This window comes from Ctenocephalides felis, unplaced genomic scaffold (genome assembly GCF_003426905.1).
Source record: "Ctenocephalides felis isolate EL2017-DRISC unplaced genomic scaffold, ASM342690v1 CF-g0.4_SCAFFOLD_00845, whole genome shotgun sequence".
Taxonomy (NCBI): Eukaryota; Metazoa; Arthropoda; class Insecta; order Siphonaptera; family Pulicidae; genus Ctenocephalides; species Ctenocephalides felis.
Genome location: NW_020536999.1, coordinates 88,437,630 through 88,464,313, shown reverse-complemented (window position 1 = coordinate 88,464,313; position 26,684 = coordinate 88,437,630). Strand labels below are relative to the sequence as shown.

Genomic DNA, 26,684 nt, shown 5'->3' with positions numbered 1-26,684 from the left:
TTTCACTAAGTATTTGCTAAAGTTATTAATATAATCTTCTATTATTTGGATTTCTAAACATAAACAAGAAAAACCTGAATAGATACCAAAAGTGTAATGAACAATAATTTAGTTACCCACTCGTGTGTCCTTTTCCCCTTTTCACACGAATCCCTTTAACTCGACAAAAAGAAATTAACGACCTAAAAAGAGTCCATTTCTCAAAATCCTTAATATTTTGGCAACAGATTACTCAGTCGGCTTGCTCACAAAGGGCGCACGTTTCGATGGAGTCGCATTGTCATCATCATCGTCATGAGGGAGAAAATAAAAATCACGGACGGAGAATAAATTGTCGTTAACTCCCGGACTGTTATTTCGAGTCGAGTGGCTTTTATTCATAAACAAACCTCCCACGGGATAAGGGATAGGTAGATAGATACATATATAAATTTATCCAGGGCAGGCGGCGAGGACGTTCTTTTGACTGCAGATCTTCCTTGATTGCTGCAGTATATGGATTTTGTTATTATAAGTTCTATTCAAATGGATGCTTACATAGGTTTATAAGAATTTAAGGAGATTTACTTAGGGCGGGTGACGAGAATGTAATTTTAGTCGCTCTTAATTAGGGTCACTCTTAATGGATGTAATTTTTACACTATAAATATTGTGTTACATTTGAACCCTTGCATTGGCACTTTTGTAATTAGTTAGTAGTACGCAAGCAACCAATCAAATATTGACATCATATAAATATAATAAGGAAATTTTCCAGGACAGGAGGCGAGGACGTTTGCATATTATGTAAATGTGCAAAATTGAGTATGAATGCATATAAATATAACCATTCAAGTCGGATGCTCCTTTTCACAAATTGCCATTCTTTTTACTTTTCACCCCATATCTTCGAAACGACCGATTCTGCCGTGGCCAAAAACTAGTCATCACGTCTCCCCACCAATATAAATCGAGTGTTTTTGAATTATTCGGACATTTTGTTCACACAAAATTGCCATTCTTGTTACTTTTTACATTGTATCTTCGAAACGACTGGTCCTAACGTGGCCTAAAACTAGTCAGCAAGTCTCGCCATCAATATGATAGAATGCTTTTTGAATCGACGCTCAGTTCTCTCAAAATTGCCATTCATGTTACTTTTTACCCCGTATCTTCGAAACGACTGGATCTGCCGTGGCCAAAAACTAATGAGCACTCCTCCCCATCAATATAAATCTAGTGTTTTTGAACCACGGCTGGACCTGCCTTTGTGAAGAACTAATCCACACGTCTCTCCATCACTACGAATCGAATGTTTTTTTGACAAAGACCGGTACAATGAATCATTCAAATTCGTAACTCCGTTCTCTCAAAATTGGCATTTTTGTTACTTTTTGCCCCGTATTTTCGGAACTGCTAGACCTGCCTTTGCCAAAAACTAATCAGCACGTTTCCTTATCATAACGAATCGAATTCTTGAATTATTTAAATCGGTTGATCCGTGTTCCTGAAATCGTTGACAAAAATTTGTATCCGCACACAGACACACACACGCGCACACACATAAACGCATAAAACATACATCCATTTTTTAAGGTATGCCAAAATGTTCAGAAGCCTTTGAAACGTAAAGATATATACAAATTTTCATTTTCGATTTTTTTGCGATTACTATAATTTACTCTACGGGAAGTTGATAAGGAAAATCTCCAGAGCAGGAGGCGATGTGTCAATATGTGTCAGCAAAATATATCAATATGTGTCATAGTTGATCATTAAGTAAATGAGTGTGCAAAAAATGTCCATAAATGTCATTACCTAATTATATAACAATAAACATCATCTCCCATCCATCCCTAATCCACCATCGTGTCCTTTTCCATTTCGAAAGTCAATAAAAAAAATTAATCGTCCATCGATACTGTAATCGTACCGTCGACAATAGCACCACTTAACTCGGGACCATTATGTTTAGTGTTACCAGATAGGGATTAAAAGTCCCACACTTGAACTAAAACATACACGATTGGGGTGAAGTGATTCACACGTACGATGATAATAGACACATGGTACCAACACAACGATATAATCACATACACACTACGGAAGGCAGGTCCATGGGGTAAGGGGGTAAGAGGGTAAGGATATCATTGCAACAAACATGAAAGGACACAACTAGTTATATATGCGAAGGCAGGTCTAATGAAGAAGTACAAACATACACAAAAATAGTTGTAGGTCTATGTTAAAATATCATCCAATTTGAATGATATTTTAACATAGTGAAATGAAAAAATATTCAATTCGTAATGATGTGAAGAAGTGGTGATTAGTTTTTGGCAAAAGCAGGTCTATCAGTTTCGAAGATACGGACATGAAATGGCAGTTTTTGAGAGGTCTAAGCATCCGATTCGAATGAGTCAAAAAACTTTCTGCTTGTATTGACGAAAAGATTGCTTCTGAGGAATTTTTTTTCAAAGAATATTTTTTCTAATTTTTATTCTTTGAATATTTCATTATGTTACGAGAAGTTCCAGCAGTTTGCCTAAAGGCACGATAACATACACCACTAGTTAGTATTTTTCTCATCTATCTCAACAAAACATAATTTGTATAATAATTCTCAAATTCTATCCATTTCCAACGTTTCAATACATGCTTACTGCCAACTTCAGGCAAATCTTTTTATTATATCAAAAAATCAACTGACTATTAATTCACAACTGAAGTTAGTTAATTTGCATTGCTACCAACGAACAAAAAATGGTAATGACTGTCCTTTCTTACGGGGTCAGGGTCGGCAATGGGTCGTCGTATAAATCGAGGGTCGGGGAAAAACATATGCGCCGAGTCAGTGGAATTATTATCGTGGGAATATTTTTATTTTTTTTGACTTGGGGGATGACTGTAGTTCATATATTAATTCGATAAGTGGTGCCCTCCTGCGGAGAAGTCACACGATAGAGATTTAATTTTGTTATTGTTAGTTTGGTACTGAACTTTAAATTAGGTGGAATATTCTGAGGCACTCAAAGGTTTTTTATGAATTTAAATCATTGATAGCATGGATCAGAGGTACGGACTTAAAAGAATGATAACGCATATGATTCTGATTTTTATATTGAATTTTTATGTCACCATACATATTTTTTTGTAATTTCATAAATACTGAAAAGTAGGGTTATGAGCATAAATTTAAAAAAAATTTAACATGGTTCTATATGGATCAGAGGTGTGGACTCACGATAGACTGGCTTCACATTAAAATCTTATTTGAAAAGGAAACTGAATGACAAACAACGAGTTCCAGTTAATGGAACTAATATATATATCAATCGCAAGAAGCGTAAAATAATTTTTTTCAATGATTCTATATGGATCAGAGGTATGGAATCATGATAGCTTGGCTCTACTTTAAATTGTGATTCGAAATGGAAGCTGGATTGGATACTAAAATAAAATTGAACGCCCTCATAACATGGATCTGGTTGTAAAAAAAGAGAAACGTAGTGGTGCATGGCATCGTGTCTTAAGGCAAATTGCTGGAACTTCCCGTACCGAAAACTAAAATTTAAAATAAAACTTCAAAACATTTGAAATAATTAGATTTTTGAGAATTTTGAAATTATTAATTGACTTTTTTGCAAAAAAATTTTTTTTTTCTATATTTTGAAAATTTTGAACTGTTTTTAAAACAATCGCTGTCTGAAAGTGGAAGTATCGAAGCGCGTAAGCGCCGCGTTGCAGTCTTATGGATAAGCTATGTTAAGGAATCCATAAAAATGTAAACAAAATTTATGCTTATTATTAAAATCTCTATAAAATATCTGATAATTTGATGTGCATATGCCTAATGATCTTTTTTGACTGTTAAATGGCATTATTTTTTACTTTTTTATTAGATCTCCGCAAACGCTGGACCTGTCTTACCAAAAATTCAATCAGTTCTTCAATATGTCAATACAAGTAAAATGTTTTTTGAATAATTCAAAGCGGACGTTCCGTTCTCTCAAAAACTGAAATACCATTTTTGTCACTTTTTGCACCGTATCTTCAAAATGGCTTGACTTGCCTCTGCAAAAAACTAATCAGCACATATTCTTATCAATAGGAATCGAGTGTTTTTTGAATCATTCAAATCGGTTGCTCCGTGTTCTCGAAATCGTAGACAAAAAATTGTATCTGCACATACATGCACACACTCATAACCACACATACATCGTTTTTTCTAAAGTTTACCAAAATGTTCAGAAACCTTTGAAACGTAAAGATATGCCAAAATTTTCATTTTCTATTTTTTGCGATTACTATAACTTACCCTACAAGAAGTTAAAAATTCTTAAAAGTTGAAGATTTCTAGACTGATGATGACACACTGAAACGTATCAATGATTTGTCTTCTCTTTAAATTCATTCATATACATACATACATAATACATATTCTTTTCTTACTCTCTCCTTCTACATACGTATACATCCATCTCCCTCCCTCTTGCTCTATATCACCCGCCGTCGCCCACTGGCGGCGCCGGTTGAAAACATCCCTTAAGGGGTGTTTATTAGCCAATAGGATGTCCGGGGGCGTGGCCGCTTCCACTATCTGATTGGTTCAATCCGGGGGTGAGTAATAACGAGGTCTCACGTGTACATATATATATATATATACTAGGCGTACATACAGATGTATGTATTAAGTGGAACATGACTAATTGACTGCAAATTACTTTATTTTCTTTAAACGTCAAGAAAAATAATTAATTAAAGTGTCGTACGTTTTGGATATGTATTTATGTCATCCCCAGATTGTTGGAAAGTAGTTTTTATCGAACAAGGTTTTTTTAGCATATTAAAATTTCACTTCATCTTTAGTGAAAATTATTTTTATAACTATAACTTTAAGGTTATTAAATTTAATTTTATTTTGAGACAATTTGTATTATCTTCAATTTTTTTTATTAAATATTTCTGATTGCTTTAAGAAAGTAAAGTGGAAAAAAACAATTTTATGGGTTTAATCATAATTATTATAATTTTAATAAATTTTATCTTTTAACAAATAAGAAATAATACTTTAAGGCAAACGCTTCGATCAGAAATTATCAACATCATCAAAGAAAATTAAAAATACTTGCCAACGTAGCCGGAAAATCTGTTCTAACTATTAATAAAATCTGAAATATTTTTACTAAAGCCTGGTGCAGACGACTCCAGAATTTCTTGCGACATATTTTCTGTCAAGTTTTTGTTATCAGATGTGCGTGTGCAAAGAAATTGTTCTATTGCAATGTGAACAATAAACATATATGTATCGTATTCGATTAAGATAAATCCTTGTGATTATTTTATCTCATATTTATAAGAATTAAATAGTAAAAAAATTGAATAATAATGATGAAGCAAATCTATTGTGCAAGAGTTATGAGTTATAAGCACTGATGATGAAACAAAACGACCCCGAAACGTGTGTAATTTTCATTGATTAGTAATTGTTATCAATACTTTTTTATTTTCAATTAAATTATCATTTTAAGCCCGGTGCACACGACGCCAGAATTTAATGTGACATATTTTCTGTCAATTTTTCTGGAATGTAAACATAAAACATATATGTATTGGGATAAATCCAATCGTTTATTTATAACAATTAAATAAAATAATAAAATGCTAGAGTCATATTTCACGATTAAATATGCTCACTTTACGATAATAGCTTGACAGAAAATATGTCACAAGAATTCTGGCGTCGTGTGCACCCGATTTAAAATGATAATGCAATTGAAAATAAGATAGTATTACAAACAAAAATAAAAAAGTATTAAAAATAATTAGCAACACAATCAATGGAAGTCACACACGTTTCGGGATAGGTTTGTTTCATCATCAGTGTTTATACTTTTTGCACAATTTGTTCCACTTTATTTCAAATGTCAGAAACAAAATATACTGATGATGACACAATGTTCAAAACATCATTCATACAAAATCAACCCGTACAGCAAATTCTAGAAATTTCCTTCAATTATTATTTCTTCATTCTTGATTTACTTTATTAATTGTAATTAATTTTATCAATTAAATTTATTTTATTGAATCATGCGACTCAAAAAGTAAAATGTGACATCTTCAGGTTTTTTATTGGTAGTTGTAAAAACGTAGTTTTTTTTGGGGACCTTTTTTCTGATAAAATATACCGTAACATAACGTTGTTATGGCAACGCCATTTCTTTATAAAAATGGTAGAAAAATTGTCTAAATGCTATGTGTTTGATGTGCGGTCAGGCGTTTTTTAAATAAAACCTAAATTCACGTATGTGCCATCAGAAAGATGCAGTTATGATAACATTTCTTTTTAACGTTTGCACGTTTTTGAGGTTAGGTTTTAAATCTAAAAAGCCTGACTGTACAACAAATACATAACATTTTGAATACCAGTTTATATGAAGGACTGTAACAAAGCGTTGCCATAGCAAATTATGCTCAGCAGCTGTAATCATTTCAATTTATTATAATAACCATTTATTTGCTTATATTATTTCGATAATTAATTAAAACAAGAAATAAATTATGAACTTAAAAATTCATAACCTATTTTCCACCTCAATCAATTCCCTATAAACAAATTTTGAACTTAAAAAAAAACTATCAAATTCATAACATATTTTCCACCTCAATCAATTCTCGCTTGACTGTCATAAAAGTCCCACCGGTGTGTCCCCACCCCTGTCAGAAGTTTCACCCCCGCCCCTGCCTCCGCCCTGTCCCTTGATTTTATTCAAGGCTCGTATTAGGGTGCACTCACATTCTCGCTTCAGCCGTTGCGGAGGCGACATCTGCTGAAAAAAATTAATAATAAATTAATCGATTTTTATTGTAAAGATCGATAAGTAGTGTGAAGTTAGTGGTAATAAAAATTTAAAAAAAAAATTAAGTCGTTGTGTATTGATGTAGCGTGACTTTTTTAAATGCATTAGAGTGATTTTTTTAAAAAAATTGCGGTTGTAACTGGTTTTTAGATAATTTTGAGGTTATAACGTTTCTGTTTGTACAATTTTAAGGTTATGATTAGTGTACATGTGCATGGTGCACTGTGGGGTCATAAGAATTGTTTTAGGACTTAAATTGTGTCTGTGAAGAATTAAAAGTGTTTTCCTATTTTTTTGAACTTGGTCTCTTTTGGGTACTTCATGGGACCTGTATGGGACTAGTATGGACTTGTTTGGGACATCACAATCAAACTTTTTGTATAATTTATAAATAATCGAATGTTATTGTGATTCTTTACCACGATGTTGTGTGATTGGACATTAACAAATTTAATAAACAGATCGGCACAGTCGTTTCTGCAAATTCTAAAATAATTCAAAAATAAATTTAAAAATATTGTGGTAAAAGATTATTAAAAAAATGTTGGATATTAAAAGTTCGGCCGATTATTTGACCAGGTCGAATTTTAGTAATTTTTCGATGCTGTTTGCAGGTAAGAAAATAAAAAATAGTTACGAAGTGTTTCCATTTTTTTATTTTTTTCTAATTCCTAAATATTTGACGTTTCGGATCGTGGTTGATACCATCACCAGTGATTTTTTCAAGGAATTTTTATAACGATGTGCATTTTTTTATTATATATCTTGTAATTTTTAAACGGTCAGTCCGATTTGAACGCAATATTCGACGAATTTATTTAAAATTAAATACTTAGTAATTTTGATTAACATCGCAAGGCTCTAGAGCAAGTCGGTATACTTTAAAATTGTATTTGAATATAGGCAATGAATGTGAGTTTATTTGTTTACAGTACGTACTGTAACTTTTAAACCATGTGATCAAATTGTACGATGTTTTTGACAAATTTGTTCAAAATTAAATTATCTAAAATATTGTTTAACATCATAATGCGCTATAGCAACTTGGTATACTTTAATATCGATTTGGAAATAGATTAGAATCTATGTTATGCGCCATCTTGAAACGTTGACCGTCATTTTTGAGCATAAAATTATAATATTTCTTGTACCTTTAAATCAATTCGATTAATATAAATATTTTGTTTGAAAATTATGTTTAAAATTGAATAATAAACAATATAGTCTAATATTGTATAGTTCTACAGCAATTCGGTATACTCTAAAATCGCGCCTGAATTTTTATTCAGTTTTTAGATCAGTGTTAATTCTAATCAAGAAAATTATAAAAGCTTAAATTTTTTCATACAAAACCCTAAATTTTCACATTCCTACGATAAACCCTTATTTTGTAATAGACCATAAAATGCGTAAAACCTTGAATATCAAAATGTGCCAATCTAATTTAAATGAAATCAGTTTTAGATCAGTATTTTTCCTGAATATTTATATTTAGCATGGTTTGCAGTGAGTAAACTTTCCATATAATATTGCTCCTCTCACTTATATACCAAATACTTCTACAATCAGAATTATATAATATTATAAAATTAAAGTTGCCCCTGTCACTTAATACTAAAAATTTTCTAAATATATTTTGAAGTAAAACTTCTTAAGGCGCGACTGGGGTGTAAATCCGTACAAATGCAACGGAAGTGCTTTACGACAGTTCAGAGTCGATAAGATAAGAGTCGAGTGCCAATGATTCGTCATTCGCTCTCGATGATACCATTTCTATACGCGTCGATTGTGATTAGTTTTCGTGTATGTGAATAGAGATCTGTCGTTGTATGCGTACCGGCATCAACGTTGTATACATTCCGATATCGACAAGGAAATCGGCATAGATGAATAAACATTTTAAAGTTATATCGTAATACAAATCTTGATTTAATGAAAATGCCTGAATTAGAAGAATATTTTATCCTGTTCCTTAAAAATAATAAAACAAATTAAACATTTGTGCCGTGTACTAAACGTAAGTTTATTGATTAGAAATTATTTCTATATTATTCGTAGTTTATATAAATCTTTGAAGTTATTAAAATCGAAAATATTTTTAGGCAAGACAGATATTACAGCTGTTCAAAGAATAAAATTATATCGCCAGCGAAAAAGTAAAAAAAATACCATCGGTAATTGAATGTATGTTGATTTTAATTACATGAAGTTCTTCAAACACAATTATTACATGGTCAGTGAAATTATGAAAACAATATTTGTTTAGGCGTTGTTTAACATAATCTACTTTGTGAACGAATATTATAGAATTTATTAATCAGCAATTACTTAATTTCTTTAATGAAAGTTCATTTCTAAATACTAATTACAATGACAAACCGATCATGTCATATTTGAAGTATGACTTTAATTACATTATTGTTTTTAAATATTATACATATTTTTAATGCTATTATAAATATATAATTTATAATTTATCATTATATAAATGTATATAATGGTTGACACTAATAAATGTGTGCATCACGAATGTTACCATATTGCTGATAAACTCATATCAATACTCAAAATTGTTATATGATGTATTTATTTTTACTTAAATGTCATCTTGTACAGTAGCAAATAAGTTTTACTTCAATCGCATGTGATCCTTACGCGCACTCTTTTTTAAACTAAGTTTGCCGGGTCATCTAGTATACATATAAACAATTTAAATTGTTTATTATTTTATTATTATTATAAAATGATTTATAAAAACAAAAAACGTTCCCAGATTAATTGTTATATTTTTCTCATGTGTGAGAAACTATTTGCTCAATTTGATTGTTTATGTTTAATTCTAAATTGTTTAAATTAATTATAAACAAATTAATTTGTTTATTTAATTTTGTTTCAGATTCGACTTACAAATCGACATGGGGTTCTCATACAACAAGTCAGTCTCAGAGTAAGTTTTAAATGAATAATTATATAATAATAGTTAAAAGTTTAGAAAAGTTTAGACAGGTTTAGTTGATTATATATAAAGATGTTTAGTGTGAAGATAGTGTTTACACATGTTGTGCCAACCGAAGAAGGTAAAATTTTTACATTTTTGTAAAAACGTAAAAAAAACATTCGATTAATGTGGATGGTGCTTTCAGAACTTTCAGAAGTTTTAAATGAGTAATTATATCCTGATAGTTATAATTATGGCGAAAAGTTTGGACAGGTTTAGTTAATTATATATGAAGAAGTTTAGAGTGAAGATAGGTTTAAAGACAGGGTGCCAACCGAAAAGGGTAAAATTTTTACATTTTAGTAAAAACGTGCATTTGTTTATAGATCGTAAACCATTCGATTAATGTGGATGATGATTCCAGAACTTTCAGAAGTTTTAAATGAATAATTATATAATAATAGTTATAATTGCGGTGTGAGTTTGGACAGGTTTAGTTGATTATATATGAAGAAGTTTAGACTGAAGATAGTCTTAAAACACGTGGTGCCAACCGAAGAAGATAAATTTTTTACATTTTTGTAAAAACGTGCATTTGTTTATAGATCGTAAACCATTCGATTAATGTGGATGATACTTTCAGAACTTTCAGAAGTTTTAAATGAGTAATTATATACTGATAGTTATAATTATGGCGAAAGGTTTGGACAGGTTTAGTTAATTATATATGAAGAAGATCAGAGTGAAGATAGCGTTGACACACGTGGTGCCAACCTAAGAAAGTAAAATTTTTTACATTTTTGTGAAAAAGGGTATTTGTTTAGTATTTTGTTTATAGATCGTAAAGCATCCGATAAATGTGGGTGGTGTTTTTGGAACGTTTGTTTAGAATTAAATTTTGCACAATTTTGTCTAATATTATAATGCTCTAAATGAACTCTATATACTTAAAATATTGCATAATTTTGTCTAATATTATGTTGCTCTAAATGAACTCTATATACTTAAAATAGTGTTTAATGGTGGATATACTTTTTCTTCAGTGGACAGCACATTTGTGTTTTATAAAATTTGTAACTTTTGAACCATTTGATTAATATGAATAATGTATGAAACAATCTTGTACAAAACAAAATACTTTATAACAATGTCTATTATCATAAAGCCTTACAGCACCTCGGTATACTCCAAAATCGCAAAAGAAATCAACTATTATTTTTTTTACCCAAGTATACATAACCTCACATATTCCCACCAAGCAAATATTATTTCTAAAGATCGATTTTTAGTTTTTTTCTATTTATTTCTTAAATTCAATTGAAGTTATTTCGTTTTATTTCGAAAATAAATGAAAGTGCAACATTTACGATCGCAAAGGGTGCTCCGCCCCAGTCGGGAGGACAGGAACGTTCCAAATTAATTTGGAATTGGTTTTTGGAATCGAATTATTTTGTCGATAGGAGGACATATGTCATATAAATATTATATATATATATATATATATATATATAAATATACATACAAATGCACATCATTCATACTAATCGAATGGTTAAGAGTTATAAGAAATATAATAACAATCTGAAACAATGTTAGCACTTACAATTGTATTACCACTACGCACCATTAGTTTTTCTCAAATAATATCTGATTAAGAATTTATTGTTTTCCGAGGTCGCAAATTTAAATTATGGTGTGCCGCAAGGTAGTACAATAGGCCCTTGTTTATTAATTTTCTTTTAATGCTGTTGCTTCATTATAAAATACTATAAAAATTAATATCAGTTATAATATTAATAATTATTACAATGAGAATATTAATAATAATGTTTTGCTATTTATACATTCAATAAATTTAATATCGTAACAAATACACACACAGTTGAGAAAAAAACGTGTTATGAAAGTGGTTTTAGAGTATACGTACAGAGTTGTTGTAAGTCATCATGATGTTAGACAACATTGCAAAGTATTTTATTTTGTACAAACTTATCGAATACATCATCTATACTAATCGAATGGTTTGTAAGCTATGCAAGATATGCTGAAGAGTTGCATCAATTTGCATATGGCAACACTCTGAAAGGGTTCATCATTTTGAATTGAGTTTAGGGTATACCGAGGTTTGTAGAGTTTTTTTGTTGTTAATACAACTTTGAATTTATTAAATTTTGAACAAATTTGTCTTTTACTTCATTCATACTAATCGAATGGTTTGAAAGTTACAAGAGATGTAATAAATAAATGCACTTACGGATTGGATCAATCAAGTCAGAATTGTATTACAATGTTTGGAAGTGATTTTAGAGTATAGTGAGTTGTTGTACATTTTAATATTAGAAAAGATTGTTTATTACTCGATTTTGTGCATATTTTCCTAATACATCATTAATAATAACCGAATGGTTTAGAAGTTATGTACGATTTATTAAAGTGATACATTATTTGTTCATATGGCAACACTTTGTAACTATTTGTCATGTTCAAATGAGTTTCTAGAGTATATCGAGTTGTTGATCAAAAATGATTATTTTTTAAAAAAAACTTAATTTTTTTTAGAATCTTAAAAAAATAGATTTTTGAAAATTTTAAAATTTTTGAAAAATTTGACCTTTTTGAAAAATTTGATTATTTTTACTATGAAATGTTTTGGAAATTTTGAACTGTTTTTAAAGCAATCGCGATACGTTAACTGCGTATCGTTAATACAAATAAAATGTTTTTTGAATCATTCAAATCGGTTCTTGAAATCGTCGTAGAAAATTTGTGTCCAAACATACACACGTACATAAATACACACTCACACACACACATGCATCTATTTTGTCTAAGGTATGTCATGAATCATTCAAATCGGTTGAACCGTGTTTACGAAATCGTCGACAAAAATTTGTTTCCGAACACACATACAAACACACACACATCCATTTGTTCTAAGGTATGCCAAAATGTTCAGAAACCTTTGAAACGTAAAGATATATAACAATTTTCACTTTCGATTTTTTGCGATTACTGTAACTCATATCATACATGATTTTACTATAGTGTGTGATCGATCCCATTACCTCAAAGTCACAAGTCAGTACGCGTACGTAACCACTTTGATACGAACAACCCAAACACCCAACACACATTTCCATACATGTATAGATATATTATTCCTTTGAACAATCAAACAGTTCATCCCGAAAACAAATCAAAACACGCCTAAAATAACACCATTCATTGTCACCCCGCAAAGGAGCCCCCGGGGGCCCCGCGCGGCAGGAGGACCCACTTTCCATACCATTCTAAGCCTTCGTCTCTTTGAAAACCATCGAAGCGCATAGGTTTAGACTGGTACGATAATGGGGCGCTATCACTTATCTAGTTTAACGCCTTAGGTGTCTCAACGGGAGCCCCCTTGGGGTGACGAAGTCTTTGATCTTTTGGTTGCGCGCTGATTGAACGTTTGTCGTCGTGATTTTTTGCGGTGGATGGAACAATTGTTTTTGTTGCATGGCTTAAGGCGAAAGGGGTGTTTGGAAGCGCTGATGGCGCTGCGTGGTGGCACGGATGGGAATTAATAACTAAAATATATTAATGTAAAATTTAAATAAAAACTAGTGGTGCTTGGCATCGTGTCTTAAGGCAAATTGCTGAAACTTTTTGTACCGAAAATGAAATTTTTTAAAAAAGCTTTGATAAGTTTTGAAAATTTTGAAAAAAGATTTTTGAAATTTTTGAAAATATTTGAATTTTTGTGAGCAATTTTTTAATTTCTCGTAGGGTAAGTTGTAGTAATAGAAATAAAATTTCTATATAGCTTTACGTTTTAAAGCTTTCTGAACATTTTGGCATACCTTATATAAAATGGATGCAAGTATGTGTGTGTGTGAGTGCGTATTTATATATGTATGTGTATATATTCGGATACATATTTTCGACGACGATTTCGAGAACACTGTTCAACCGATTTGAATGGTTTAAAAAACATTCGATTCCTATTGTTAAGGAGACGTGCTGATTAGTTTTTGGACAAGGCAGGTCCAGCCGTTTTGAAGATACGGGGCAAAAGGTTTCAAAAATGGTATTTTAATTTTTGAGGGAACGGAGCGTCCGATTTGAATGATTCAAAAAACATTTTATTTGTATTGACAAAATGAAGACCTGATCAAGTTTTTCGAAAGACAGGTCTAGCGATTTTGGAGATTTTTTGTATGTTGATAGATATTTTTCGCAATGTGTCTATTATTAAAACAAAGACTAAAATCGATATGTTTTGAAACAAAAATTCAAGATACATTGTAAGGATTTTATAAAAACTGCAATATATTCTATATAGACGCTAAATCAACGAGCTCTCCAGGGCGCACCGTTTGTTCCACACCTTGCAAATTAAGGAAAAAAATATTAAAAGCGATATGTTTTGGAATAAAAATTCAAGATATACAGGATTTTATAATAACTTGCACTGTGTAATATATTCTAGAATGTAGATAGTTGCTAAATCGAAGAGCTCTTCAGGTTGCACCGCTTGTACCACAAAGTTGTAACTTGCCAAATATATGCCTTAAAGTATCTTTCAAGGTAAGAAATACTAAAATCGATGAGCTTTGGAATAAAAATTCAAGTTATACAGGTTTTTATAAAAACTTGCACTGTGTAACATATCCTAGAATCTAGATAGGTGCTAAATCGAAGAGCTCTGCAGGGCCTATGGCGGTAATTACATATATATATATATATATATATATATATATAACAGGGGGTATACATACGATATTGTGGTTATTAACCATTAGGGCGTGGTAATGCAATGATGTCCTGAAAAGCTTTTGATCTTTTTCTCCCCCAATGAGATAAAATGATCTCTTATATATATATATATATATATATATATATATATATATATATATATATATATATATATATACATAGCTGGGCACCGTTAATCAAATAGTTAACTTCGTTAATCGTTAATCCGCTACAAAAAAAGTTAACTTCGTTAAACGTTAAAGCGTTACATTTCGGAAGAATTAACGCAAGTTAACGTTAATCGTTAATCCGTTAATATGTGTAAAATTACATTTTTATATCGTTGCGTTAGTGAACTTAAAAAACTTATTAGTTTAGGTTCTGAAAGTTAACAGGTTATGAATAAAACAAAATACTTGTATAATTCAAATGTGTAATTTAACCCCTCGCGCGTTTTATGCATACTTCCGTGTGTATAAGGAAAATGGCACAATTATCACATACCGTGATAAACGCTATTGGTCAACTTTCCGTTTTTATGATTGCATATTGTTTTTACAAGAATTTTTTTCTAAATAAAGGGAAAGAGTTTTTTTAACTTCCCGTAGGGCAAGTTATAGTAATCGCAAAAAAATCGAAAATGAAAATTTTTATATATCTTTACGTTTCAAAGGTTTCTGAATATTTTGGCATACCATATGTGTATGTGTGTGCGTGTCTGTGTGTGTGTGCGGATACAAATTTTCGTCGACGATTTCGGGAACACGGATCAACCGATTTGAATAATTCAAAAAACATTCGATTCGTATTGATAAAAAGACGTGCTGATTAGTTTTTGGCAAAGGCAGGTCTAGCCGTTCCGAAGATATGGGGCAAAATTGAGCCAAAAACGGTAACTCAGTTTTAAGAGAACGGAGCGTCCGATTTTAATAATTCAAAAAACATTTTACTTGTATTGACAATTATGAAGAACTGATCAATTTTTCATGAATGCAGGTCTAGCGGTTTCGGAGATCTAATGAAAAAAGTAAAAAAAAAGCCATTTGGCGGTCAAAATGATCATTAGACATATGCACATCAAATTATCAGATATTTTATAGAGATTTTAACAATAAGTATAAATTTTATTTACATTCCTATGGGTTCCGTACCAAAGTGTATCCTTTAGACAGCGACGCGGCGCTTACGCGCTTTATATTTTGTCTCTATGCAATCCTAAAGCAGTAAAATTGCTTTGAAAAAAAGTTCAGATCTTCCAAAAAAATTAATTTTTTGTCCAATAGTTTATAGTTTCTCAAAAATCTTATTTTTTCGAAGTAAATTTTTTTCAAAAATGTTAATCGTTTTTAAAAAAATAATAATTTTAGGTACGGAAAGTACCAGCAATTTGCTTTAAGGTACGATGCCTTAATTGCCTTAAGACCATTTACGGCTAGTTTTTGCGAAAAATAGGAAACGCGCGACTGGTTAAGCGTCGGGCATAAGGTGCATATTCCCCTTCATGAACATTAACATGTTGAAGTTCTCGTCTGAAAGCGAAGCTCGTTTTGGTGTCAAAATGTCTTTACCCGTGGAAAACAAACGTTCAACTGCAGCGCTTGAGGGTATAGCAGTATTGTATTTAATAAATAGATTTATGAATATCTGTTCCCCGAGGAATGCAGCATCGTTGAACGAGTCTTTTGATTTCATATCCAGCCACATTTTAACGAGAATTTGCGCTTTATTCTTTAAAGAGTTTGTAGCTTTTTGGTTTTTCTATAGACTGAGTGACAGAATTGAAAAAGTCTTCCTCCTCGTCATCATCGTTGTTACTCGCATTGCTCCCTCCGCCACTTAAACTATCTCTGTCCTTCGAATTTTTCGCTACTTCTTGCCATAAGGCATCTTCTACCTTTTTTTCCGTGCATTTTCTTACTGCATTCCTCTCTACTGCTGTCATACGTTTCCAGCCACATTAACCGAAACTTTGGGTGAAATGCCGCGGCAAGTTGGCACTGTTCATCATTCAGGAGTAGTCCAAATCTTTTCTCTATGTCGTTTAATAAGGCATTGGCTAAAGCTGTGCCGTGCGGTAAATAGTAGGCATTGGATTAACGATTAACGGACTTCTCGCATTTTAACGGAAGTTAACGTGTCCGTTAACATTTTTAAAAGTTAACTTAAAAGTTAATCCGTTAATCAAAATGTTAACTTCGTTAATTAACGATTAACGGATTAACGAGTTAATGCCCAGCTATGTATATATATATATAAGGATCAAGGCGCTGCCACCAAAATTATCTGAAATGTATCTTTTCCTTAGTTATTGTGTTAGTTTCATCATTGTTAATAAATTTTGATCATTTTTTTATATTTCATATATATATTGACAATAATTTGTTATAAAAATACCATTATTCAAAAAAAAGTTTGTAATATTTTTTATTAATTTAAATAAAATTATTGAACTGCTGATGGGGGCGCAAATATCCGAAACGTGGTCAGATGTCAGATGTTAGGAAAAAAGTGAAATAAAAATAAATGTTAATAGACCGATTAAACTTCTAAAACCATTTTTATCTTATATTGTTATAAAATGTCCTAATTTACTGAGATTGATCGGTTGAATGTAACATTCGAGTAGTCAACATAACCTCAATGTAGCCAATTGATAGATTTTATTTTGACTTTGACATGATCACTTGTCTTACGTAACATAAAATAATATTACATGATTTAAGATAAAATAATATGCGTTCTAAGATCTGTATTAAAATAATAAAACAAGTTAGATCTGACATAACCTCAAAGAGAATATGTCATAACCTCAAAGAGAATGTGCCATGATCTCAAGTCATAGTTGTTTTTCTTTCTATTGTGAAATAACATATTTTCTTTCTTTTCTAAGTTCCTTGCTATCCAATTTAATAATCAACTATAATAAGATGAGATAATTTCCTTGGCATTATTTAAAATGTCAACTATATACATAACCTCAAAGTTTCCAATTGGCATCTTTCATTCTTGCTGTTTTATCTTACTGAAAGATAGCAGAACAAGCCTATATGAGATTAATTTTATTATTTAAATGTAAAATTATTTTTAATAAATCTATTTTTATTTTCAGATTACGGTTCGAATGCTCTGAGTGTTACAAAATCTTCCCTGGACCCACATTCGCACTTGAGGCAACCCGGTGAGTAAAATCAGGCAACACTAACGTGCAAATAAAGTCTCTTACTACAATTAAATAATATTAATTTAAAACATTCTATTGAATGAGCATAAACTGTCAAAACCATTTGACATTTGACGTATAAGCCGCCGTCCATTGTTTTATTTTAAATAACGCTTCTACAAAAAAATAATAATAAAAAATGTAAAGTTTTTTTGCGGTTTTGAAATAATATCTACGTTTACGTTACATTTGTACGGAATTACACTCTAGTCTCGCCTAGAGAAGTTTTTATTCAAAAAGTTTCTCATCATTTTGATAATTAATTTTTTCTTAGTCTTTTGTCCGTCCTTGAAAACGTTCCTGCATCAGGTTCCTGTGAACCCCGTCGTTTTTTATCGGTTTGGTTCGGACTATCAGTTCGGTCACACGTTGATTAACTTTTAAATATTTTATTTAAATTCTAACGATTGTAATTGTTGTTACATTGGAGAAGGTTCACAATATATTTACAGTAATTTACAAGAGAATGAATCGACATCCCTAATATTCAAAAAAATCCAAATCAATTTAAGACTATGTTTTTGGAACATATTATTAGTTTAAATACCAAGAATTATATTATTTTACACAAAGGAAAGAATATTGACCGTGGAAAACTAGCTGAGTCTGTTTTTATTTTTTTAAATCTTTTTTGTGTTATAAAGGAAATTCTGTCCTTTTATTACCTGATACCATGACATTATCAATTTTTTTAAAATAATTTTTTATCTTTAGATTTTTTATTTTATATGTTTTTTTATAAAATGCCTTATCATTTTGATATTTAATATTCTCTTAGAATTAGTCTTTTATCCATCCTTATCTCAACTATCATTGAAAACGATCTTGCATCAGGTTCCTGTAAACCCCGTCGTTCTTCTATCGGTTTCGTTCGGACTTTTAAATATTTTATTTTATTGTTTTGTATTTTGAGATAAAAAATAAAATTACAGATATTTTACTTTTGTGAACTATATTTGCTTAATAGATATCGAAATTTGCATTGATTAATTTTTATTAACAAGTAAGACAAAAGGCTTAGGGTATTTATATTGAGGCAAAATGACCTAGTTCATAATATTATATTTCTTTAAGATAAAAATTTAAGCCAGAATGGACTTATAAAAGTAACTATTAGGGATTATCGATTTTGCCTTGTGTTCCCTATTTTTCGCACGCGAAATATTTGCACAGCCACTGTGTATGTCAACAAATATATATATTTATACATTTATATATATATATATATATATATATATATATATATATATATACATGAGGCTAATGTATAAATGAACGTACGGTCAGTTAGTCTTGACAGAAAATCGTCTTGGCAAACTTTTTCATTGTTTGCCTTTTGCAAACATTTGCCACTTTTCCCCAAACGAACGACGTGTATATCAATACACACACATATACCTTAAATATTGTACACATAACCTTAATTATTGTTTAAAAATCCAGAAGACATAACCTCAAAAATTTTATAATGTTTACCATGTACAATGTTTTATACTTGTTTATCTATGATGTTTATCCACTTTTTTATTGCAAGATACTAAAATTTTAATTAAAATTAATTTACATTTATATTCTGAAACATATTCTGACAAACGTGTCATCAGAAATATTTGTTACGGTTTTTTTTTTTTAAATTGTCGCATTCTTAAAAATCTTGAGTGTGTTTGCACCCTAACATTAAAAATTTGTTATAAGGCGGAGGGCGCATGTAGACTTTTTAACTTCCCATAGGATAAGTTTAGTTATATAATCGCAAAAAAATCGAAAATGAATATTTTTGCATATTTTTACGTTTCAGAGGTTTCTGAACATTTTGGCATACCTTAGGAAAAATGGATTTTTGTGTGCGCGCGTTTGTGTGTGTATGTGTGTGCGGATACAAATTTTCGTCGACTATTTCGGGAACACCGATCAACTGATTTGAATAATTAAAAACATTCGATTCGTATTGTTAAGAAGACGTGCTGATTAGTTTTTGGCGAAGGCGGGTCTAGCCGTTCCGAAGATACAGGGCAAAAAGTGCCAAAAACGTTAACTTAGTTGTCAAGAGAACGGAGCGTCCGATTTTAATAATTCAAAAAAAAATTTACTTATATTGACAAGATAACAACTGATTAAATTTTTGGAAAGGCAGGTTCAGCGGTTATGGACTCTTAACAAAAATAACTTAAAAAAATGTCATTTCAAAATGTCAATGTCAAAAGGTCAAAAATGTTTATTGGACATATGTACATCAAATTATCAGATATTTTATAGATATTTTAATAATGTGTACACATTTTGTGTAATTTTTTTTGGGTTCCGTACCAAGATTTTTAATTACGGTACGGAAAGTTCCAGCAATTTGCTTTAAGGCACGATGTCATCCACTACACTAATTTAGTATAGCAATCGAGAAGTTCATAGAGATAAGAAAATAGATAAGTCACTTCAAGAATATTTCGAGGTCATCGGAATAATTGCTTATTACGCCGCTAGAGGCGCTAGTGGTTTATACAATGTTTTATTTATGAAAATATTTTTTAGGTATTAACCATTTTATAATACATTATAATTTTATTAGCAATCAACAATTTAAACCAAACAATTAATGAAGTAATAACATTCTATCTTAGTTACTTATTACGAACAACCTTAACTATGAAGTAGTTTTGATTACGCTTTCCTTATATATAAATAAATGAATAAAACATAAGTAATTTTCGTGAAAAATACAATAAAATGTAAAACGTTATAATGAAATCATAATAATTGATATTATAAATAAATACTAAAGGTGCATATCATCGCGCTTTAAGGAAAATTGCTGGAACTTCCTATAGAAATTATAATTTTCTTTCCTCAGAAATTATAATTTTTGAAAAAGATTGAATTTTTTTTTAGAACTTTGATAAAAATAGATTTTTGAGAATTTTAAAATTTGTTCCTACTATTTAAATATTTAAAAAAATTCTGATAATTTGATGTGCATATGTCTAGTGATAATTTTTGTCTGCCAATAGACCTGCCTTACCAAAAAATTCTTCAGTTCTTCATTACGTCAATGCAAATAAAATGTTTTTTGAATCATTGAAATTGGATGATACGTTCTGTCAAAAAATCACTTACCAATTTTGGCACTTTTTGCTCCATATCTTCGAAACGGCTCGACTTGCCTTGGCCAAAAACTAATTAGCACGTCTCCTTATCAATAGGAATCGAATGTTTTTTGAATCATTCAAATCGGTTGATCAGTGTTCTCGAAATCGTCGCCGAAAAATTGTTTCTATTAATTCATATTAATAATTGCACACGATATACATATTTTATTACCGGTTTGAAACTCAAATTTTTGGGTCTAATCCACGCTAAACACCATTGACTATATTTCATCCCACTCCACCTATTATTATTTTTTTTATTCCTCCAAAAATCACAAAAGCCCTAAATTCGTTTGCGAAGGGAAAGCGCGGCTCCGTGACGACGTCGTGACCCCCCTGTCGGAAAAAAAGAAAATAGAGAAAAAAAGAAAAGCAAAAAGTAGTCCCCCTATTATGTATTGTGTCTGGATTCCGACGGCGCCCCCTTGGTTGTAAGAAAATGACTGCGCTTTCAATAAAAATCGTGGGTTTCTTTTTATATAATTTGCCAGATTGTAAAAGAGACAGCAGATGATTAGATAAATAAATAATATTGTATAAAAGATGTTGGCAACCACTGTTATATATTATAGTTTTTAATATTTGCAGAAGCCAGTCGTATTATGCAATTTTAAACTTATATATTTTTATTATTTTATTAAGTATTTATTTTAATTTTTATAAATATTAACTTCCTTAGTAGGAAGTTATTGTAATCGTCCAAAAATCGAATTGAACTTTTTTGCATATTTTCACGTTTTGAAGTTTTCTGAACATTTTGGCATACCTTAGAAAAAATAGGTGTGTGTGTATGTATGGATACAATTTTTCATCCACGTTTTCGGGCGCACGGTTCAACCGATTTGAATGATTCAAAAAACATTTGATTCCTGTTGATAGGAAGATGCGCTGATTAGTTAGAAATAAAATTCGAAATGTTGAGAAAACGGAGCAATCCGATTTGAATGATCCAAAAAACATTTGTAATGATGGGGAGAAGAGGTGATTAGTTTTTGGCAAAGGCAGGTCCAGCCGTTACGGAGACACGAAGCAAAGAGTGCAAAAAATAGAAATGCAGTTTTTGACAGAAAGGAGCATCCGATTTGAATGATCGAAAAAACATTCAATTCATAATGATGGGGAGAAGTGGTGATTAGATTTTGGCAAAGGCAGGTCCGAAGACATGGGCCAAAAAGTTGAAAAATAGCAATTCTGTTTTGAAGAGAACTGAACTTGGGACGATTCGCATGATTCAAACAAAATTTCACTTGCGGTGTGAAAAACATTTTCACAATGGCAGGTTTAGCGTTTTCGGAGTTTTGGGAAAAAAGTAAAGAAAATTGACATTTTGTGGTCTGAAAAATGATGATCATAAAAATCATTATTGACTGATGTTGTACATATGGAAATAATAATACACAGATAACAGGTGTGCAGGTAGGCAGATGGTCGGATAGACAAATGGACAAATAAATAGGTGAACTCGTAGACAGGTAGACAAATAGACAAATAGGAAGTTAGACATATACACATATTGACAGGTAGACAGGTAATCATGTATTCATCATATACTGTTGACAGTATCTTATATTATTTTAATTTCTGGTACATCTCAGCTGCTTTTTGGCAATAATAATTTAGACATTACATTTTTCTTGTATATTATATTCTAATATTATCTAGGCTCATAATTTCAGCTAAATTTCAAGAGAATTGACATTTGTAACAGATGACAGTTCAAATGTTTACAATGTCAAATGATACTTGTTTTTTTTGTTAGTTTTGCCATTTATTTCTACAAGATTAATATAGTTAAGTTTATCGTTAATTAAATCTTAAAAATTTCCTTTGTCAAATTCTAAAAAGAATTATCAAAATCCGAATAACCGTTTAGGAGAAGAATCAAATCATACACCCGTACAGAAGAATTTTGTATATAAGAATATATGTGTGTGTCTGTATAAATCTTAAGTTTCAATTCGATAAGAGTGAAGTTTAATCAAGATGTCAGTGAAGAGGTGTTGCCAGTAATTACTTTCCTCTGAAACCTTTTATTAGTATTGCCACAGGTGAACTACTACGAGAAGAACAAAGACAAACAAAAAAGTAATCTGGCAATCCACACAATCAGGCGAACAGGAAGATTATTAGATTCTAGACGGACAGTAAGAGCGGGAAATTTAATTGTTAATAATGAGAAGAGATTTATTTATGTATATCGTGGACCTGCCTTGAAAATAATTATTTATTATTAACACTGTACACATGATTTTTTTGTAATTTTTGCAAATGAAGCAAAAAAAAGATACGATACAGGGTTACCATCTGCACCAGGTTGAGATCTCTGTGAAGTTATCAAAAATAGTTACAAAAAAACTTTTTGTTTTAGTTACAAAAAATAAAAATGTTTTTCTTTTTATCCTACTGATTGTTCTATCGTAAATTAAATTTCCAAAAACAAATCGCCCGAAAAAACTTTCTTTTATCATCCCCGACTTCTAATTTGCAATCAATATCCCTCCTTTGTCCAATTTGGTACCATGATCAAAAACAATTACCCAAACAGTCTTCTCTGGGTAATCGTTATTTGATACAGTAACGGAGGAGCCCTTCGGAAATAGAGCTCCGAGGGGGTTCTGGGATAAAATCAAGGTTCCGTAACAAGATTTGGTGGACAAAAAGACCAATTAATAGACATCAGAGATATGAGAATAGAAAATTTTGCTGTCAAAGGACTAAAACTCATTGTCAGTTCCAAAAAAAGTTGCTAACATGTTTAGTAAACTGGTTTATTGGTTGAAGTGTAGATCTATGCGGATCCGAGACATGGACACTAAGAAGAAGACATCACAGGAATGATCTTTAAAAAAAAACAGTGAACTCTACTAACGAGCAAGTAGAATCTAGGTTGAAAAACTTTGCTAGAGTAATTGTTTCACTGTTTTGTTACATGAAGCCCTGCACGGATCTGGGACATGGGCTCTATGAGTTGGAGAAGAATGGAGAAGGTGTTTTGGATAACCGATAAAATGACAAATTAAAAAGCACAATGTGAAAAGCGAGAGAAGACAAGAGCGAGCATCAAGGTCTGAAGCAAACTGGGTTGGATTCATTTTGCTAAAAGATTGTTGTGGAAAGACTGAAGTTTAAAAAAGTCCGGAGAAGTATTAGATGAAACTATTTGAAGTTTTTCTCTATACGGATCAGATGCATGGACTATACAGTCGCTTTCGCAAGCATATCTAAGAAAATGTCTACAAGATCTAATATAAATTTTGTCCTACATATATTCCAAACTCGAATCCTAAATTATCCAATTTCTATATCAGATGATTCAGAATGACTTGAAACGTCAAGAAAACATAAAGTTAGCAAATCAGATTTTTTGGCAAAGACATAAAGATCTCTTCCGGGTAATTAAAAATAGGGTAGTAGACATAACCTCAATTTAACCAGCTTTAGTTAATATCTCATCATCAATTTTTAGTGTCAGTAGTCAATTTTTAGTGTCTTTTTGTTTATTGTGTGGTTAATTTGTAAGACATTGTGTGGTGTGTGTGTATGAAAAATCCATAAAACGTCTCGGCCACCCTCAGAACATGATAACTTGTACGCATTACTAAACTAAGTCTATTGTGATACGTGCAACCCCTTTTCTGATTTTATGCGAAAAGGGGATGATTCAGACACATTTTTTCTGTCTGCACCCCGAGAATATATATATATATATATATATATATATATAAAATGATTGTTCACGGATTAGAGACTTGGACTCCTAAAACTCCTAGAACGTCACTGACTGGAAACTGAATCTCTCTTTAAAACAATGAAACTAAAACTTTGTAAAAATCACTTTGGAAACTTGGTAAAACTGTTTGCTTGTTGGATCTATACAGATCAGAAATATGGACTCTAAAGAACTACCTCAAATGTTTCAAGATCTGATTGTGAAGAAGACGGAATAGGACAAGGTACCAAATTAAAATGTACTGCTTAAGAACGCTTCTGAACACGATTGTGAAAAGAAAAGGAAACTGGATGAGACTCTGTGTGATAAGAGCTTTCTACAAAGATATGCTTTGTAGGTCATACTATACTATCTTTTGAATTGCTCTGCAAGGATCAGAGACGTGGACTTTAGGCAATGCCAGTAAAAACTACCTGATTATAAAATAAATGATAAAGGTGACAAATAACGAAGCAATTAGAAAAGTGGAAGAGGAAAAGGAATCTACACGATTGTCTGTGGTTTATAATTTTTTTAATTGCTCTGCAAGGATCAGAGACTTGAACTTCAAGCAAAGCCGACAAGATGTATCTTTTAATCAAACAATTGAAGAAGGTTACAAATGAGGAGACAATTAGAAAAGTAGAAGAAGGAAAGGGCTCCACAGGACCTGATTGTCCAATATTGAGGTTATGTGTGTATCATGCTTTGCTATCTTTTGAATTGCTCTGCAAAGATCAGAGACTTGGACTTCAAGCAAAGAGACAAAATCTATCTATTAATAAAATAAATGAAAAAGATCACAAATGAGAAGACAATTAGAAAAGTGGAATAGAAAAAGGACTCTTTACGATTGTCTGTGGTTTTGTTTACATTGAGATTAAGTATATATCTTGTTTTGCAATTTTTACTCTGCAAGGATCAGAGACATGGACTTCAAGGAAAACCAACAAGAACTACCTTTTTATAAAACAATTGAAGAAGGTTAGAAATGAGAAGGCAATTAGGAACGTAGAAGAAAGAAAGAGTTCCACAGGACGTAATTGTCCAATGTCCTGTGTTCGAGGTTATGTATGTGGCATATTTTACAATATCTCGATTGACTCTGTAAGGATCAGAGATATGTATACACTGCAGATAAAATCGGGAAGGTGACAAATGAGGGTAGCAGTGAGAAGAGTAAACTGGATACGATTGCCTGTGATTTTGAGGTTATGTTTCCACCTCGATTTTCTTCTAATAAAATTACTTTCTGCAATATTTAAGGTTATGTTCTCGCCATAATTATCCCCGAAGTCCGAAAATGGCTAATTTTAATTTTATTCACCCTCTTGCACAAAAATTATTACTTTCGTTAGGGTGGTAAGTTAGTTTATTAATGCGAAATTATGAATAACAATAGACCGAGGGCACACGACCACGGTCATAAATTCATTGTCCGAGAAGGGTGGCAGCGCCCCTTATGTAAAAATCTTATACGTGTTAATTTTTTACACATAACTATGTGAAGTAAGTAGGTGTAAGTAAAATTTATAAATCGATATTTTATTACTTTCTTACTGATATATAGATATTCGATATATTTATATTGTAGTCGTAGGTTGTTTGTCCCTTGGGACAAATCAAACACAATAATGCGACAGGGCAAACATAATAACTGCGCCCTCTGTAAATCAACACGTGTACTAGCGACCCTGGTGGTCGGAGACAGAAGTAACCAATGTTCTGGATATTAAAAATTACATTTAAAGGTAGTTTGAATAGATTTTTCAGGGCGGGATGCGAAGACGTATGGGATTAACTATATGGCATCTGACATCATGGATGTCAAGAATTTAGAATAATAAAATTGTTTGAGCAAGGGTAATTGAAATACAAAACAAAATATTTTCACGTATTACCAAGGGATCCAAAAATCGTTAAAAATCGATCACGTGATCAATGGACGTCTCATTAGTTTCAAAATCATCCATAAATGTCGCTGTGCTCCTTTGCGAAATGATGATGGAGATAGTTATACAATTTGTGAACTTCGTTAAAAAAGATTATGCTTTGTTAGTTTTCCGCATAATACGATCTTATTGACTTTCTCCCAGAG

At 31.3% G+C, this 26,684-nt stretch overlaps 1 protein-coding gene across 1 annotated transcript in view; it reads left to right on the top strand.

Annotated features, from left to right (window-relative positions):
• Nucleotides 1-7,383: 7,383 nt before the first annotated feature.
• The window catches only part of LOC113362873 (DNA-binding protein D-ETS-3), a 46,399-nt gene continuing 27,098 nt past the window's right edge, over nt 7,384-26,684 (top strand). The window contains exons 1-3 of the mRNA XM_026605369.1: nt 7,384-7,456; nt 9,739-9,789; nt 17,627-17,695. Coding sequence (XP_026461154.1) covers nt 7,384-7,456; nt 9,739-9,789; nt 17,627-17,695 — 193 coding nt within the window. The remainder of the gene's footprint in view (nt 7,457-9,738; nt 9,790-17,626; nt 17,696-26,684) is intronic.